This window comes from Cercospora kikuchii (assembly GCF_019650295.1).
Source record: "Cercospora kikuchii DNA, contig_00001, whole genome shotgun sequence".
In the NCBI taxonomy this organism is placed as follows: domain Eukaryota; kingdom Fungi; phylum Ascomycota; class Dothideomycetes; order Mycosphaerellales; family Mycosphaerellaceae; genus Cercospora; species Cercospora kikuchii.
Genome location: NW_025408582.1, coordinates 2,005,784 through 2,019,950, shown reverse-complemented (window position 1 = coordinate 2,019,950; position 14,167 = coordinate 2,005,784). Strand labels below are relative to the sequence as shown.

The 14,167-nt window shown below is 53.6% G+C and overlaps 6 protein-coding genes across 7 annotated transcripts; 4 read left to right on the top strand and 2 right to left on the bottom strand.

The window, feature by feature from the left end:
* Nucleotides 1-2,922: 2,922 nt before the first annotated feature.
* Nucleotides 2,923-4,349, bottom strand: CKM354_000072900 (formate dehydrogenase (NAD+); the record flags this gene model as incomplete). The annotated part of the gene is made up of 4 exons (XM_044795829.1): nucleotides 2,923-3,272; nucleotides 3,322-3,866; nucleotides 3,925-4,100; nucleotides 4,167-4,349. The coding sequence occupies 4 exons, from the start codon at nucleotides 4,347-4,349 to the stop codon at nucleotides 2,923-2,925; spliced, it is 1,254 nt and encodes a 417-aa protein (XP_044651764.1).
* A 2,181-nt stretch (nucleotides 4,350-6,530) lies between these two features.
* Nucleotides 6,531-7,289, top strand: CKM354_000072800 (uncharacterized protein; the record flags this gene model as incomplete). Its single annotated transcript, XM_044795828.1, has 1 exon — nucleotides 6,531-7,289. The coding sequence occupies one exon, from the start codon at nucleotides 6,531-6,533 to the stop codon at nucleotides 7,287-7,289; it is 759 nt and encodes a 252-aa protein (XP_044651763.1).
* A 780-nt stretch (nucleotides 7,290-8,069) lies between these two features.
* Nucleotides 8,070-9,677, top strand: CKM354_000072700 (uncharacterized protein; the record flags this gene model as incomplete). Its single annotated transcript, XM_044795827.1, has 3 exons — nucleotides 8,070-8,181; nucleotides 8,236-8,443; nucleotides 8,507-9,677. The coding sequence occupies 3 exons, from the start codon at nucleotides 8,070-8,072 to the stop codon at nucleotides 9,675-9,677; spliced, it is 1,491 nt and encodes a 496-aa protein (XP_044651762.1).
* Nucleotides 9,678-10,241: 564 nt separating this feature from the next.
* Nucleotides 10,242-10,669, top strand: CKM354_000072600 (uncharacterized protein; the record flags this gene model as incomplete). Its single annotated transcript, XM_044795826.1, has 2 exons — nucleotides 10,242-10,265; nucleotides 10,322-10,669. 2 exons carry the CDS (start codon nucleotides 10,242-10,244, stop codon nucleotides 10,667-10,669), a joined length of 372 nt encoding a protein of 123 aa, XP_044651761.1.
* A 137-nt stretch (nucleotides 10,670-10,806) lies between these two features.
* Nucleotides 10,807-11,830, top strand: CKM354_000072500 (uncharacterized protein; the record flags this gene model as incomplete). Of its 2 annotated transcripts, none has more annotated exons than XM_044795824.1 (3): nucleotides 10,807-11,275; nucleotides 11,325-11,510; nucleotides 11,568-11,830. In XM_044795824.1, the coding sequence occupies 3 exons, from the start codon at nucleotides 10,807-10,809 to the stop codon at nucleotides 11,828-11,830; spliced, it is 918 nt and encodes a 305-aa protein (XP_044651759.1). The 2 variants fall into 2 exon arrangements, with proteins under 2 accessions (XP_044651759.1, XP_044651760.1); XM_044795825.1 differs by having other exon boundaries at nucleotides 10,903-11,275.
* A 176-nt stretch (nucleotides 11,831-12,006) lies between these two features.
* CKM354_000072400 (uncharacterized protein) lies at nucleotides 12,007-14,001 on the bottom strand (the record flags this gene model as incomplete). The annotated part of the gene is made up of 1 exon (XM_044795823.1): nucleotides 12,007-14,001. The coding sequence occupies one exon, from the start codon at nucleotides 13,999-14,001 to the stop codon at nucleotides 12,007-12,009; it is 1,995 nt and encodes a 664-aa protein (XP_044651758.1).
* Nucleotides 14,002-14,167: the final 166 nt, after the last annotated feature.

The window sequence follows — 14,167 nt, the reverse complement described above, 5'->3', positions numbered from 1 at the left end:
AGAGAATCAAACCGCCATCCTGTGCTTGCGCACCTCGCTTTTCTCTATGTCTAGACGAGCCCAAAACATGTCTATTATTCTTTCCCAAACGCCTCGCAATGCCGCTCCCGTGCCTTGAAGTATTCTCGAATCCAACCCGCATTTGCCCAGCAAAATAAATAGATTTTCCTGGATCTACCAGGTCGTCCTCAATGCACTATTGCCAGCCCATCAAATCGTCAAATCCAAGAAATCAAGACCAGTCCCATTACAATTAAGAAAAGAGTCGAAGATCGCCTCGAAAAAGTCCAGCCGAGTCTCGCTCCGCGATTGAGTGGAAATAATGCATTGCCAGAAATGGCTTAGTTGTATCCGCTATTGAAAGTCAGACAAAGTCTCATCAACGTATGCAACCTGTGCTTACCCTCTGCCGTCGTCATTCTTTGCCATCGTCGAAATTGCCATTGTTTGTCGTCGAAACATTATTTGGTGTAGGTAGAAGATGTTGCCGTAAATATGCCGGATAAGAATAAATTCGTGTTGCGTGAAGGAACTTGCAAAGTCTTGTAGCCTTTTCGTTGAAGTTGGAAAGAGCTTGAAGTCGAAGTGAAAGCGTCGTTTAGTTGTATCCTCCGCGACCCATTATGACAATTTGAGATACGAGATAAGAAAAGGTGTTGGGTTTAAAGCAAATCGGTCTTGACAGAGATGACAGTAGGAGACAGGAAATGTCAGGCGTACTGAGGCTTGCTTGAAGTCGTTGATAGGAGAAGGTGTAGTCGTAGTCCTAAAGCTGAATGGAAAATTGTTGACAGTAGGAAATCCGCGCTGAAGACTGTAAAGGAAATGAAGCTGTTGTGTTGTGATGCTGCTGATGATGAGAAGGGAAGCAGATGTGGCGATCAGGACATGATCTATATAGGATCATGCTCACCCAAGAGCACACGTTCGGAGTGTACCTACGCATGTCATCGTGAAGGCTCCCAGGGACCAAACGCCAGCCATCGGACAAGCCATCTATTCCCGTGCCTGCAGCAGCGGACGCAGTCACAAACACAGCTTTCGGAAGAGAATTGGCAGTCACTTCTTTCAGCCAAAGGTGCAGTGCCTCTCACTAGCGGGCCGTGTAGGACCTGCCACGAGGCTCGGACGAGCGAATCGGTGGCCAGAACGGGCGGGACGTCGAAGCATGCGAAGGAAGTCGTGAGCAAGCGCAAGCGTGGAGTCGATGTCTAGCGCGGTCACGGGAGTCAGAAGAAGGCTATCAATAGCAACTAAGGATCGAAAGCGGATAATTAATGCAGTTATCCAGCACTCTTTGGGACTAGCTCGTCGGATGGCTTTTGTGCTCAGCCCTCTGACATGCTCCTCTCTTCCGCCTTTTCGATACTCGTAGTGATCCATTTTGCAGGCGTTGAGACGGTGAAGGATGCCGCTGCTACTACTGCGACCTTATTATCCTGCATTCATGACGACGCTGACCTGCTGCTGCAGCCCTATGCAGCTCTCGCGGCGATCTACCGTATTGGTAAAAGGTACAGCAGGCCGCCCGTTGCTGGCTGTCTTTGCTTGACTGCGGCAGGAGCCACTGCCATGTGGCTCTCATGCAAAAATGGATCCATCCCATGGCATCGGATTCGACTTGGTGGCCCGCCATGCTGTCACGATGCAGCACGATATCGCGACACTTCCACTAGCCGGGCTCTCAAGGTGCATAGTGGATACTCGCTGCTGCATCATCGCAGCTGGATGCGCACGAAGATAGCACATTCAGAGTGCAGTCAATTGCTGACCCGTAACGAAGACTCCCCGAGATAGGCCTCAAATATGATGCGCTGCAGGGTCACAAGTTGTCACTTGCTCCACGAGGCCCAGAGCTCATCGGCCGAACACAGAATTGTTTCCCACATGCAATACAATTGGATGTGGCGGATCGTACGCTGACCGCACTGAGGTCGAAGGTCAACGCGCAAGCCTGACGGTAGACATGAAGTCATTGTCCAAGTCTTTTGCTGACCGGACCGCGACTCCGTGAACGATCCTTGACCACAAGTCAGCGCAACGATGGAAACCTCCCGCTAGGCCGCAACCACACCTACGCTTGTCGCTCGTCTGTCAACTTCCAGATCTGCACATTCCATTTGTACTCTGCCCAGAGTGATCGACACCATAACAGCCCAGCCAGTCTGCAGGAACCAGATACTTACACCTGGCAGGATGACAGAGCCTCCTGCATGCCCGATTCCTCTGGCAAAAAGTACATGCAAGTTCAGCATCAGTCATCAGCCCTATGTCGGTAGAGGATCCTTCGCATGTACCGCTGCCAGCCCGTAGTCGCGAATGCCTCGCTGCGAGCTTTCCAGACATGGACTTCCAGAATGATTCCTCATCTGGGCAACAGAATGTCTCGCTGTGCGATGCCTTACGCGTACGGCTGAATCGCAGTGCTTCGCGAGAGCCTCGTTGATCGGTCGCACAGAGCTGGACATGTGTGCCGTGTGGTATCCAAGAGTTATTGCAGCCTGTGCCATTCCGTCCCAATTGACTCCGTATCCTTACACTGCGCAGTCTTGGCGCGCCCGAGCCCAGGTCGCGGTGCGTTTGGTGCTTGCCGACGAATAGCCGCGCACTGTTGTGACCTCATCCCTAGCTCTTCATTTCGTAGTCATCTCCACCAATACACGACATCAAGGTATCAACAGGGCGGCAGTATCGGACGCAGCAGCAGGACGAAAGTTCCGCGAGCAATCGGAGCGCAATCTTCAAAACTCATCGATGAAAGTAACCTGCAATCATCAGCGGAATGTCGCCCACTACCGTGTGAGATCTGAGATGGGAAGCTCTGCTCAGTAATATGCACAAAATGGTTCTTTTAACACGCTAAATACACGTTACACCAAAGGCATCGCAGGGCATCATTATTACTCAGACCAGCCGAGTGGTTTATGCCTTGTTGCGCTGACCGTAAGCCTTGGTGGCGTAGTCACCTTGGTGGACAATCAAGTCCTCAGGTCTGTAGTTTTGGCGGCCGCTGAAGTACTCCTCCAAGATGTTCTTGACACCTGCGGCGTATCGGGCCTGGGCGTCAATAGATGTACCGGACATGTGAGGAACAGTTGCGTTGCCACCACCCCAGGTGGTGTAAGAGGCGTATCGGAGTGGGTGGTCCTTTGGAGCTGGCTGTGGGAACCACACATCACCACCGTAACCACGGAGTTGACCAGACTTGAGGGCCTCGGCGACATCCTCCTTGACCACGATGGCACCACGAGCGGTGTTGACGAGCCATGAGCCTAGAATGAATTAGCGAGCGTCGAACAAGAGCGATTGCTGTATACATACCCTTCTTCATCTTGCTGATGAGTTCCTTGTTGAACAGGCCGCGAGTCTTCTCGTGGAGTGGGCAGTTGATGGTGACCACATCACACTGTGCCAACATCTCCTCGAGGTTCTCGACTCTTCGGCAGCCAATCTCCTTCTCCTTCTCCGGCGACAATGGCTGGTAGTCGTAGTACAGGAGCTCCTTGCAGTCAAATGGCTTCAGTCTGCGGAGCACGCGCTCACCGATACGGCCAACGGCAACGGTACCGACAACCTTGCCCTCGAGATCGTACTCGTTCTTGGCGACGGCAGCGACGTTCCAGTCTCCAGCAGCGATCTGTTCGTGGGCCGGGACAAAGTTGCGGACGAGGACGAGAATGGTCATGACGACGTGCTCAGCAACAGACACAACGTTGGATCCGGTGACCTCAGCAACGGTGATACCGCCATTGGTCTTGTTGGCAGCGTTGAGATCGACGTGGTCAGAACCGATACCAGCAGTGACGGCAATCTTCAGGTTCTTGGCCTTTGCGAGACGCTCGGCAGTCAGGTAACCTGGGTGGAAACTGGGGATTGTAAGCTGCTGCGACCTTCGAGTGCTTCACTCCACTGGTGAGCTCTTACGGTGTGGTAATGATGACTTCGGCGTCAACGAGTTCCTGATCGAACTTGCTGTTCTCGCCCTCCTTGTCGGAGGTTGTCACGAGGGTGTGGCCTTGGTCCTCAATCCACTTCCTCAGGCCGAGCTCGTTCTCGGTGGTTCCGAGCAGGCGTGGCTCCTGCTTCGCGTGCTCGTGGCCCTGTTCGAATGTGTTAGTCAATTGCTTTAAGCAAGCTAGAGAAGCTTGAGGGAGGTATGTACTCACATCGTACAGGACGAGAAGAACCTTGCCCTGTTGTCGCGAGGTTGCTGTCAGCGTTCTGATGCCTCCAAGGCTCGCCGTCTTTGAGAGCGAGGCCCCGCGGTGTGCGAAGGATGTGGTGGCGCGTTGCGAAAGCAGCGAGCTGGCTGGACGAGCAGCGCGGAGGGCGGAGCGGGCAAATACCATTGTGATAGAGTAGAGAGTAGTCTTGAAGGGGATTCAAGTCGACAAAAGTGCAGCCACGCGAGCTTATAAGTAGCTGTGTAGCTTTTTGGGGGCGGGCTGGAGGCGGAGAGGAAGGCTGTTCGATCATCAATGCGTGTTAGTGGCTCCTTCCTACCCCTACATCCGACAAGCTCTGGATCAACGCCAATTGCGGATCTCATGCGGGGGAAGACTTGCCTTGCTTCTGCTTGTTCTTGCGGTCCTGCTTCCCGAATAGTCGGCAGGGTGAGCAGTAACTAGTGAGCGCGAAACACCAGCTGGCCGCGCCTGCTCCGCTCTTATATACCTCGCGCTGCAACAGCAACGCAGAGCTTGGGCACAGCTACCGTAGCAGAGCCGAAGCACAGTGTGCGATCCGCCGTTGGCCTCACCTAGTCGCGTCCACTGAGCGCTGGACGCGTTGGACGTCACTACTGGCCGCGACCCCACTCGCGATGCACCTCGCCGATGGCAAGCGCACGCTCGCAAGACAGGCCAAGGCGACGCATTGCAGGCCGTGTAGCCTGTCTGCTGCTCCGATCAATCGCACTGGAAGCGGGGTTGCCCTCCTGCCATCAACCACTGTGCTGTGTCACATCCCCGCTGCAGCGTGCCTGCGCGCAGTGCAGCCATGTGTGCTGACAGTCGAGACCGGGTGCGGGCGGAAGTATTGCGGAAGTGGTGCAACGACAGAGCCGCGAGCGCACATCGCTCATCATCGTGGACATCGCTGCCGGATTAGCTACAGCAACCACGTCGGCTAGCTTGACGGCAGTGGAGCCATGCGCGGACCGCAGCAAAAGAACAGAACGTCAAGAATGTGTGAATGCTTTGTTTTGCGGAGTCCAGAGCCTCATAGCAACATCATCACCCCGGGGCAACGGGAAGCCAAATGTGAGCTCTCTCACCCAGCGAGGATATTTAGCATTCTCGTCTTGCAGTCCAATGCCAGTCGTGCTCTGCCCATACTCGGAGAATATCGTGCTCACAAAATCGCTTTCTCAAACCACTGCAGAGCGCCTGCATCGCTCGATCGTTTGCTCACGTCAACCTGGGGCATCAAAGCCGTGCCGGTCTCTATTTCCACATTTGGCCGCGCGTCTGTCGACAGGGTCTACTTACGCTTCTCGGGCACTGCTCTCACACACCGTGGATGGGACACTCGAGTCGGCACGAGCGGGTGCTGTCTCACAGTCACGCGAGTAGCTTGCACGCGTAGCAGAGCTGTTGTGAGCAGCCCCTCAGCTGTTGCCCTGGTGCGAAGCAGGAACCCGCGAAAGTTCCGACCAGCGTCCCAGCGCGAATGTCCGCTCAATCTCCGCTCGTCTAAAGTCGCGAGCTTACAGCTGTAAATGCATACCATGTAGGGCTTGCACGTACCTTCGCTCCACGCTCATTATACGGCATGCGCTTCCACCATTGGCAAGACTGGCTGAACAGTCAATCACGGCGTCGGAGGCGATGTAGCGTCGGCATTCCAAGGCACTGTGCGATCAGGTCGAGAGGCTCATTGGAAGGGCATTGACATCACCATGGGACCCCACCAGCCATGTCAGGCGCACGTCAGGATCTAAGCGGCGGCGACAGCGTACACCTGTCAATTGAAAGAAAATCAACCAATCCATGAGCGATTCTGCCAATGGCCTGCCTGCGACAATGGCATATTTCGGACAGATGCGTATGGCGAAGCTCGGAATGAGGGTCTTTACTTGATCGCGCAGCACACAGAGACCTGTCGCAAGAAGTTCGACCGTAGATGTCTCGAGAAGAGTCGGAAGCACGACTACAGGGTAGGTCCACCGTCTGCTTATGGAGAGCAAAGGCATGACAGTGGACATACGAGCGGAGCGACGATAGCATTCGCAGTGAGTGAGACGATCGTGGACTTGCTGTCAATCACTCGGCTGAGTGGTGGTTTCGTGCGTATTGCGTGAGGATGTGTCTGTAGCACGATCCGCCAACAGTTTGTTCGAACATTCGATGTTTGATGAAACGACGTCAGGTGCAGCTCGCGCCACAATCAGGTGGCTCAGTCGGAAATGGCTGGAGCTGAAGGGGCGGTTCTTGGCGGCGCTAGACAATCAAGCATCGGTGACGATTGCAAGCCTACAAAGTACACGACCAACAGGCAGACCACCTGTACCTCGTGCAGTACAAATCACCATGTCGTCCTATCTGAGCAATTTGCTTACCCACACGACGTCACGGTACAATTCACTGCGGCGGACCCTCCTCTCGAGCGAAGACGACGGTGACACGGAGGATGATACACACATCTGTCGTGTCCTACGTGCACATTACACCGAGAAAGGGCGACCATTTCCACCTTGGTTGCCCCCGGATCCGAAAGAGAAGAACAAGGTGGTGCCTCAGCAGTACGGTCAACAAGGAGGCTATGGCAGTTATCTGACCAGCGCTGGCGGAAAGAGTCCGTATGGAACGGCGCAAGCGCAGGGCGGTAATCGAGGCAGTTCCAGCCTGAGTGATCTGTGGGATCCACCATCTGGCGGACAAAGCAATGTCACTGCTCAGCCACAGAGTCTGCGAAACGCTCGTAGGCCTCTGAGTAATCAGCCGGCCTCTGCAAGCAGCACCAATTTGGCCCCTCCGCAGGCAAGGCCTCTGCCCTCACAGCGGGCTGGAAGCTACCAAACCATGGGATCGCAGCAAACAGGTAGTCGTCCTGGCAGTGCGGTCGACCCCAGTCCTCCAACTACCAGTTCTGGAGCGCCTTCCGCAGGCAGCGCCCAGGACAGACTGAAGGCCAGATTATGGGGTGCAAAGGGCAACAACAGCCCATCTGCTACTCCAGCGCCCAGCGCGCCACAGTCGTACGATCGGCCCCAAGCTGGAGGATATGGCGGTGGAGGCGCCAATCCATACGATAGGGGCGGATCCGATGGACGTCGTTATGGGAGGTGAATGCGAACAGATCGTGGTAATGTTGGAGATGTACTACAACAAATGCATTCCCGGTAAAGGAGTGACTTGCACACACCAGCGTTCAATATGATACGCGCAGGAATCGCGGCCACGGCTGGATAATACCGCCAGCAGGTTCAGAAGCCTCCCTGCAGGGCTCTTCTACATTCCCCGACCTGACGATCACGCTGTGGCTCGCTTAGCGCACTCTCCTAACGACCGTACTGAGAAGGCGAGTTCAGCGATCTGCATACGGTAGGCGACAGAAGCAGCATCACGATTGCTGGAATCGGATTTCTGCCCCACCAACGGGTTGTCCCGAGGCTTGCCAAGCTCCTCTCAATCCAGCATGTTAGACGACTTGCATAAACTCCAGTCCCATCGCCATGGCCCCGACAGGGCCTGCGGACGTCTAGTTTCTGGCAATCGCGGCAGATTTGTGAACTTGACACCGTGAAGCTACATCTCGGCTCGTCGCATGCCACTCAACACCCTCGTCCCAGGAATTGAGTTCGACCATAGGTGTAAGCGCGATGGCGAAGCTCAATTGCGTGCTCTGCGAGAGCACATTATTGGTGTTCAGACATATTCCTAGAGACCTGCGTGAGCACGAAGCCGCATTGCGCGAGCATGATAATAAAGCATGTGAGAGGCCCTGCATACAGGTAGAAGCATAGCTGTGGGGTGGAGATATAACAGTGCCCACATTTCTGGCAAGAGCTCGTAGTCTTCCTGAGTCTTCCTGTCAATCAAGTCTGCAACAACCATTGAGCAGTAATCATGTCCAAGGCAAGAGTCTACACTGACCCTGCGGTCTACAACGAGCACCACCAAAGGTTCGATAGGGCTGGCCTACCTCGCACTCAAGAAGAGTGGCTCCAGCGTGCAGCAGGTAAGAACGAAACGCAATGCAAGGGAAGGACTGAATACTAATTCCATTCGACAGATGTTGCTGAGATCCTCGGCCAAGATGCCGCGCAACGAGACATCGAGAATAAATCGCCAAAGGCAGAAGTAGCGCTGTTGAAGTCTTCCGGCCTACTCAAGGTGCTGGGACCACAGAAGTACGGTGGAGGTGGTCAGAGCTGGGAAACTGGTTACAAGGTGATCCGCGAGGTGGCCAAGACCGATGGGTCCTTGGGCATGTTGCTCGGGTAGGTCCATCCCATTGCCGCAAAGTCGAGAATTCGAGGCTGACTTTAAGACTCGCACTACAGATACCATCTGCTCTGGTCCACAACTGCAAATGTTGTCGGAACGGATGAGCAGCAAGATAGTGTGCAGGAAGTCATTATCCGCAACAACTTCTTCGTTGGTGGTGCTGTCAACCCCCGAGACAATGACCTGAAGATCACTTCAGAGGGCGAGGAACTCGTGTTCAATGGATTCAAGAACTTCAATACTGGAGGTGTCGTTAGCGACCTGACTGTGCTTGAAGGAGTGCTCGATGGCACTGAAGACCATATTTTCACTTTGGTCAAGACCGATCAACCGGGCATTCAGTTTGCCCACAACTGGGACAATGTCGGTCTCCGTTTGACAGAATCTGGCTCCGTAAAGATCGATAACGTTCGAGTTCCATGGAGCGATGCTCTTGGATGGGATGCATCAACCAAGCGACCCATCCCAGAAGTTCTCGGAATACCATTCGCTAGCTTGCTGTTGCCGACCATTCAGCTGGTGTTCAGCAACTTCTATTTGGGCATTGCTGAAGGAGCACTCGGTGCCGCGACTGCATACACCCTGAAGGGCACGCGAGCTTGGCCATACGGTGGCGACAACAAGGACAAGGCCACTGATGAATGGTACATCCTCGAGCGCTACGGCGAATATCGAGCTCATCTCGCAGCCGCAGATGCCCTTGCCGATCGTGCTGGAGCAGAAATCTCGAACATCTACCGCGAAGCTGGACAATTCGGTTCCACCATACTTGACGCTGACACACTGAAGGAGAAAGTCAACCCACACTGGCTTGCCAACCCTCATCCAAGCCCAAAAGCCACTGGGCCCAACCCACCTTATACTATCTCAACCCTCTCAAACTTCCAGGCTCCTGAGCCAGGCCATGCGAACGGCCACACCAACGGCGCCAATGGAAGCAATGGCTCTGCTGCCCATGGTCGCGCAGCCATCACTGCACAGCGCCGTGGCGAAGTCGCAGCCACTGTCGCCCATGTCAAGGTCGTGACCACCGACACTGGTCTTGCAGTCACCAGCGGCATCTTCGAGATGCTCGGCGCTCGTGCCACTGGCAAGAAGTACGGTTTCGATCGATACTGGCGTGATATTCGAACTCACTCCTTGCACGATCCTGTCGCCTACAAGAAGCGTGAGGTTGGAAGATATCAGGTTCTGGGCGAGATTCCCGAGCCAACGTGGTATACGTGAATAGCACGGTGCCCGCTCGGATGTGTTTGGTGTGATCTGAAGGAAATTTTGGAGCAGGAGTGTCAGGTCTTGTGGACGACGAAACGAAGATCCTTGTGGGATATATTGTGACTTATGAAAGATTGTATGGAGGTTAGCCTAGTTGAGCTGGTATTGCAAAATTTCTGCTATGGCCTACACACTGTTCATCTAGTTTCGATGTATCGGGAGCGGAGCTGCCGGTGTGCTGTGTAACGCTTTTCGAATCATGGAGTGTGATCCACTTTGACTGGCTTCAGAGTCGACCTGTATCTCACTTGCAGCTACGAAGACTGTCTGACGAACGAACACATTCACCATGAATGGGCAATGTCAAAGGCGATCATTAGACGCCATAGGGTACGATTTGAGCCGGCGATATTGCAATGTCGTTTTTGAGTTAGTGCGCCCATCATGTCAGCAGCACCTTCTGCGTGAGCTTCGGCGGCACGAGCACGAGCTCCGCCGCGTAATCACTCCTGAGCGAGGAACAAGACGTGTTGAACCAACTGCACAATTTTGAGTTTCACTTGAACGACTGCAGCTATGGCTTTCACAGACGTCGTCAAGGTTCGTCAACATGTATTATCGCTGTGCAGCTCTCCAGCAACTGACCGCATTACCAGATCCTATTCGTACCTGCTCTTATCGCTGGTGCTCTCTACGGCATCATTTCCTTCATCATACTCCCGTTGATACGCAACTACCGCGAACGATACTCCCAGTACCTACCGCTGGATACGGTGAATCGACACACTGAAGGATTGCGCGATCGAATCAGCGATCTGGTGATGCGTATGGTGGTGCCCCGAAGACAGACAGTGTGGGATGCAACAGGCAGCCGGCGTGGCAGCAGAAGTGGCAGTGGAGACGACCTGGTCTTCAGTGATGGCGAAGGCGAAAGAATGGCGGGTTTTGACGCTGAGCGCATAGATCGCACAATTCGAGGCGGAGACGTATCGGTCTCGCGATGAGGCAAGCATCCCCATAAGAGCAGCCAGGTCGTCTCATACCCAGGGCATGCATGGAGAGGGCTATACGCGATATCGACACGCGTCGCGTCGCCACAGAGTGGAAGGCAAGTGCGGTCTTGGGTAGCTGGGAAGTCGCGATGCACCTGCAACTGCCTACGAGGAACCCACGCCATCTCGACACGTCCTCCAAACCCTCGTCCTCTACAAGTGGCCCTCACAATCCGCCGGACACGATGTTCGACTCGACAGGCATTGTCGAGGTCTTCTGCCAGCGGATCGACAGCGGCAACCCACATCCACAATATTCCTCCCCGCCACTTCTGGCCAGTTACGAGGACGGCGAATGCACAACTCCAAACCGTGTCACACAAGAATGCTTCATCCTTCACGTCTTCCTTATGGAGCGGTTCGATTGGATGAGTGAGAATGCATTGAGGATGGCCTTCTCCTTGGACGACGGCCCTGCCGAAGCTGTTGAGTACATCTCGCGTCCAAACGACAGAGACTTTCCTCCGAAGCCTAGAGCTGAAGATGAGATCCAATTCCACGACAATTGCTTCGAAGGTCATTGGAGGTTGGCGCTTGCCACTGCTGAGCTCCAGCCTGGTACAGATATATGATGCTGTGTTTTGACGCCATGACTGACTTGCACAAGTCAATTGCCACGGCTGTCCGCTCGCCCCGCAAGAGCACGATGTTGGGCAGATCGTGATCACGCTGCAGCGCGGACGGAAAGCGGTTGAACAACACCCAAAGACACATCAAGACCGAGCGTACTTCGTTCCTGCCACGGGCGCTGCTGGGTTTCCCATCAACGTGCTCTTCCACTACGAAACCACATGTTCGTCTTCACATCAACTTGAAACTCAGAGCATGGACTAACAACATATCACACTAGACAAGGGAATCGTTCACACAACCAAGACTATCACCTATGTGCAGAGCACTCTGCCAAAATTGGAGCTTACCCGAAGGGTCGACACAGGTGGCAACAAGCGTGACAGGAGCGAGTCCCACAGAGAAAACACCGAGATTGCCAATGGCTCTTCTGCGAAGCGGCAGAAACTTGATGCAGTCCCGACAGCTTCGTCCGAGGGACGAAGTGAAGAGGAAAGCAGCTACCACGGACCACTGTCACCATACTGGTCAGAGCCACAGTGATCATAAGAGCTGTCGGGGTCGGAATATGTGATGGAGCGATGTTGATGACACGAATTTGCTCGAAATATTGGAGGCAGCTGTTCATGCAAATGAAGAATCCCTATTGCTGCCATCGGAAGTTATGTATCTTCGATGTTCATTACAGAACGCCATCGATTCAATTCAGCATCCAAACTTCACCATTCCGCAATGTCATTAAGGTCATCAAGCTCCAACATTCCATAATCATCCTCATATTCCAGATCAGGTTGACCCGGCTGACTCCAATCGTTCGAATATGGTTCCTTCCCCACCGTTCTTCCATATATCGACTCCAAAGGCGCATTTCCCCCATAACATTCTCCCATTGCACTGACCGACCTCATATGGTCCTTGGAATCACAAACCCACTTTCCCACCAACTCATTCGGCGCACCCATCATCCCGAACTCAGTATCTCTCTGATTCCATCTTCCGACTATGATTTCCAGTTGCCCTAGCGTTTCCAATCCTGTTTCTGTACGCAAGCTGTTGATTTTGTTGAATAGGTCCGATACGAACGTTCTGTTTAAGGTGGGCTCGGTTGGGACTTTCATGTTTGATGGACGGTTCATGTAACCTTGTCTATCGAACCAAATTCCGGCGCGTTTGTAGGTCATTTCTGGGGAGTCGAGGTGGAGGGTCAAGTTCTGGAGATGGGGAAAATATGGGCTTGCTGCGAGGTAGAGAGTTGATTCGTCGATTGTCCAGGTGGTGAGATCGCTGATGTTGGTAGTGAAGCGGCGGAGGTCGAAATTTAGAGAAGTGAGATTGGTGGCGTTTTGGGCGAGGAGATGGATATCGGAAGTTGTGAGGTAGGGGCGGTCGGTGTAGTAAATCGGGCAGTGATGGGGCATAGACTTTTGCGCATCGTCAGAGCCGGAGCAGTACTGGTGGCGGTATTCTGAGTGTTCTGTGAGGCATAGGGATTGAAGGTGCGGGCCAGAACTTTCGCTGAGGGCTTGAATGAATTCCGTGTAGTTGTTCTTGAAGTCGTAGTTGCGTACGCACAGCTTTGTAAGTGGACCGGTAAGGTTTCGCACAAAGGTTGGCAAGACCTCAGCTGCAGGTGCAGAGCCATATCCCAGATTCAACTCCTCGATATTCGAGAGAACAGGTCCCAATTGCTCCAGAACCTTTCGCTCTGCTTCAACAAGATGCAAGACTCGAAGCTTGGACCAGTCCATTTTGCTCATCCAAGCAACCAAGTTTTCGGGTCCTCGCAGTTCTATTAAGCGGGCATTCTCAGCCCATTCAAGGTGCAAGGCTTCGTCATATGCGGTGGTGTTCATCAAAGCACTGTCTCCAAATCTCCACCGGATCGAATCCAATAGTGCGACCGGAAGCCACGACCACGGCTTGTAGAAGTACTGAGACTTTGGGACCTTCCAGTCCTCTCGTTTCATCTCTCCCCTAGTTGTGGCCTCGATGTCATATCTCCCTTTGATCTTGAGCACTTCCAATGCCGCCATCGGCGCAGGATTCTTGACGAAATCGAATGCGCGAGGATTAAATGCTGGTGTACAAGTCATGACGTTCGCGATGTTCAGGTCGAGCTCTCGAAGGTTCGTGGAAGTGGTGAGGACTTCATGTACCAGTGGTAAGTCGTCTGGCGTCTCTAGGTTCCGGTCATAAAGGGTGGCATCCAATGAGTACAGATTCGCAGCGGACACAATACTCCGGAGGGAGGACATCCGTTGATTCGAGTTTCGCTTGAATAAATCCTTCCAAGACACGAGCTTGCCACCTTCAACCACATCATCCGTCGACACGTAGTGACCGAAAGGCATCTCATAGTGCAAACGTGCAGAAGGATGGAACTGCTCCAGTGTCTGCAGAGTAGAACGGGGTATGGGCTCACGCACGCTCCAGTGAATATCCTCAAGCGGTGTCGTCAGAGCGCGCAGTGTTTCGTCGATCGCAGTCGCGTTACCGCTCTGACCCTCGAACCTGAGTACACGAAGTGGCTCGCAAGCTGGTGTCGTGTCCAGAATCTCTTTCAGAACTTGTCCATGTGGCTGAGAGTTCGATGCTTTGTCATATTTCACAACCCGATCAGTTGGATGTGGTGTACAGGCGGTTGCAAAGGCTGATGGTAGCAGAAGTAGCAAGGCCAAGACTGCGGTGAGCAGCCGATTATGCGACCTTGCCATGTTGATGTGATGCAGTGAAAGTTTGCAGGAGACTTGTTTCGGTATATGTATTGTTGTTTTGCGGCACAGTCGAAGGATTCATACTCTCTTGGCGCTGTGGGCGCCTGCCTAATATCTGAACAGCTGTCAAGCAGCGACACCTGAGTCACAATGTGATTGCAAAGTG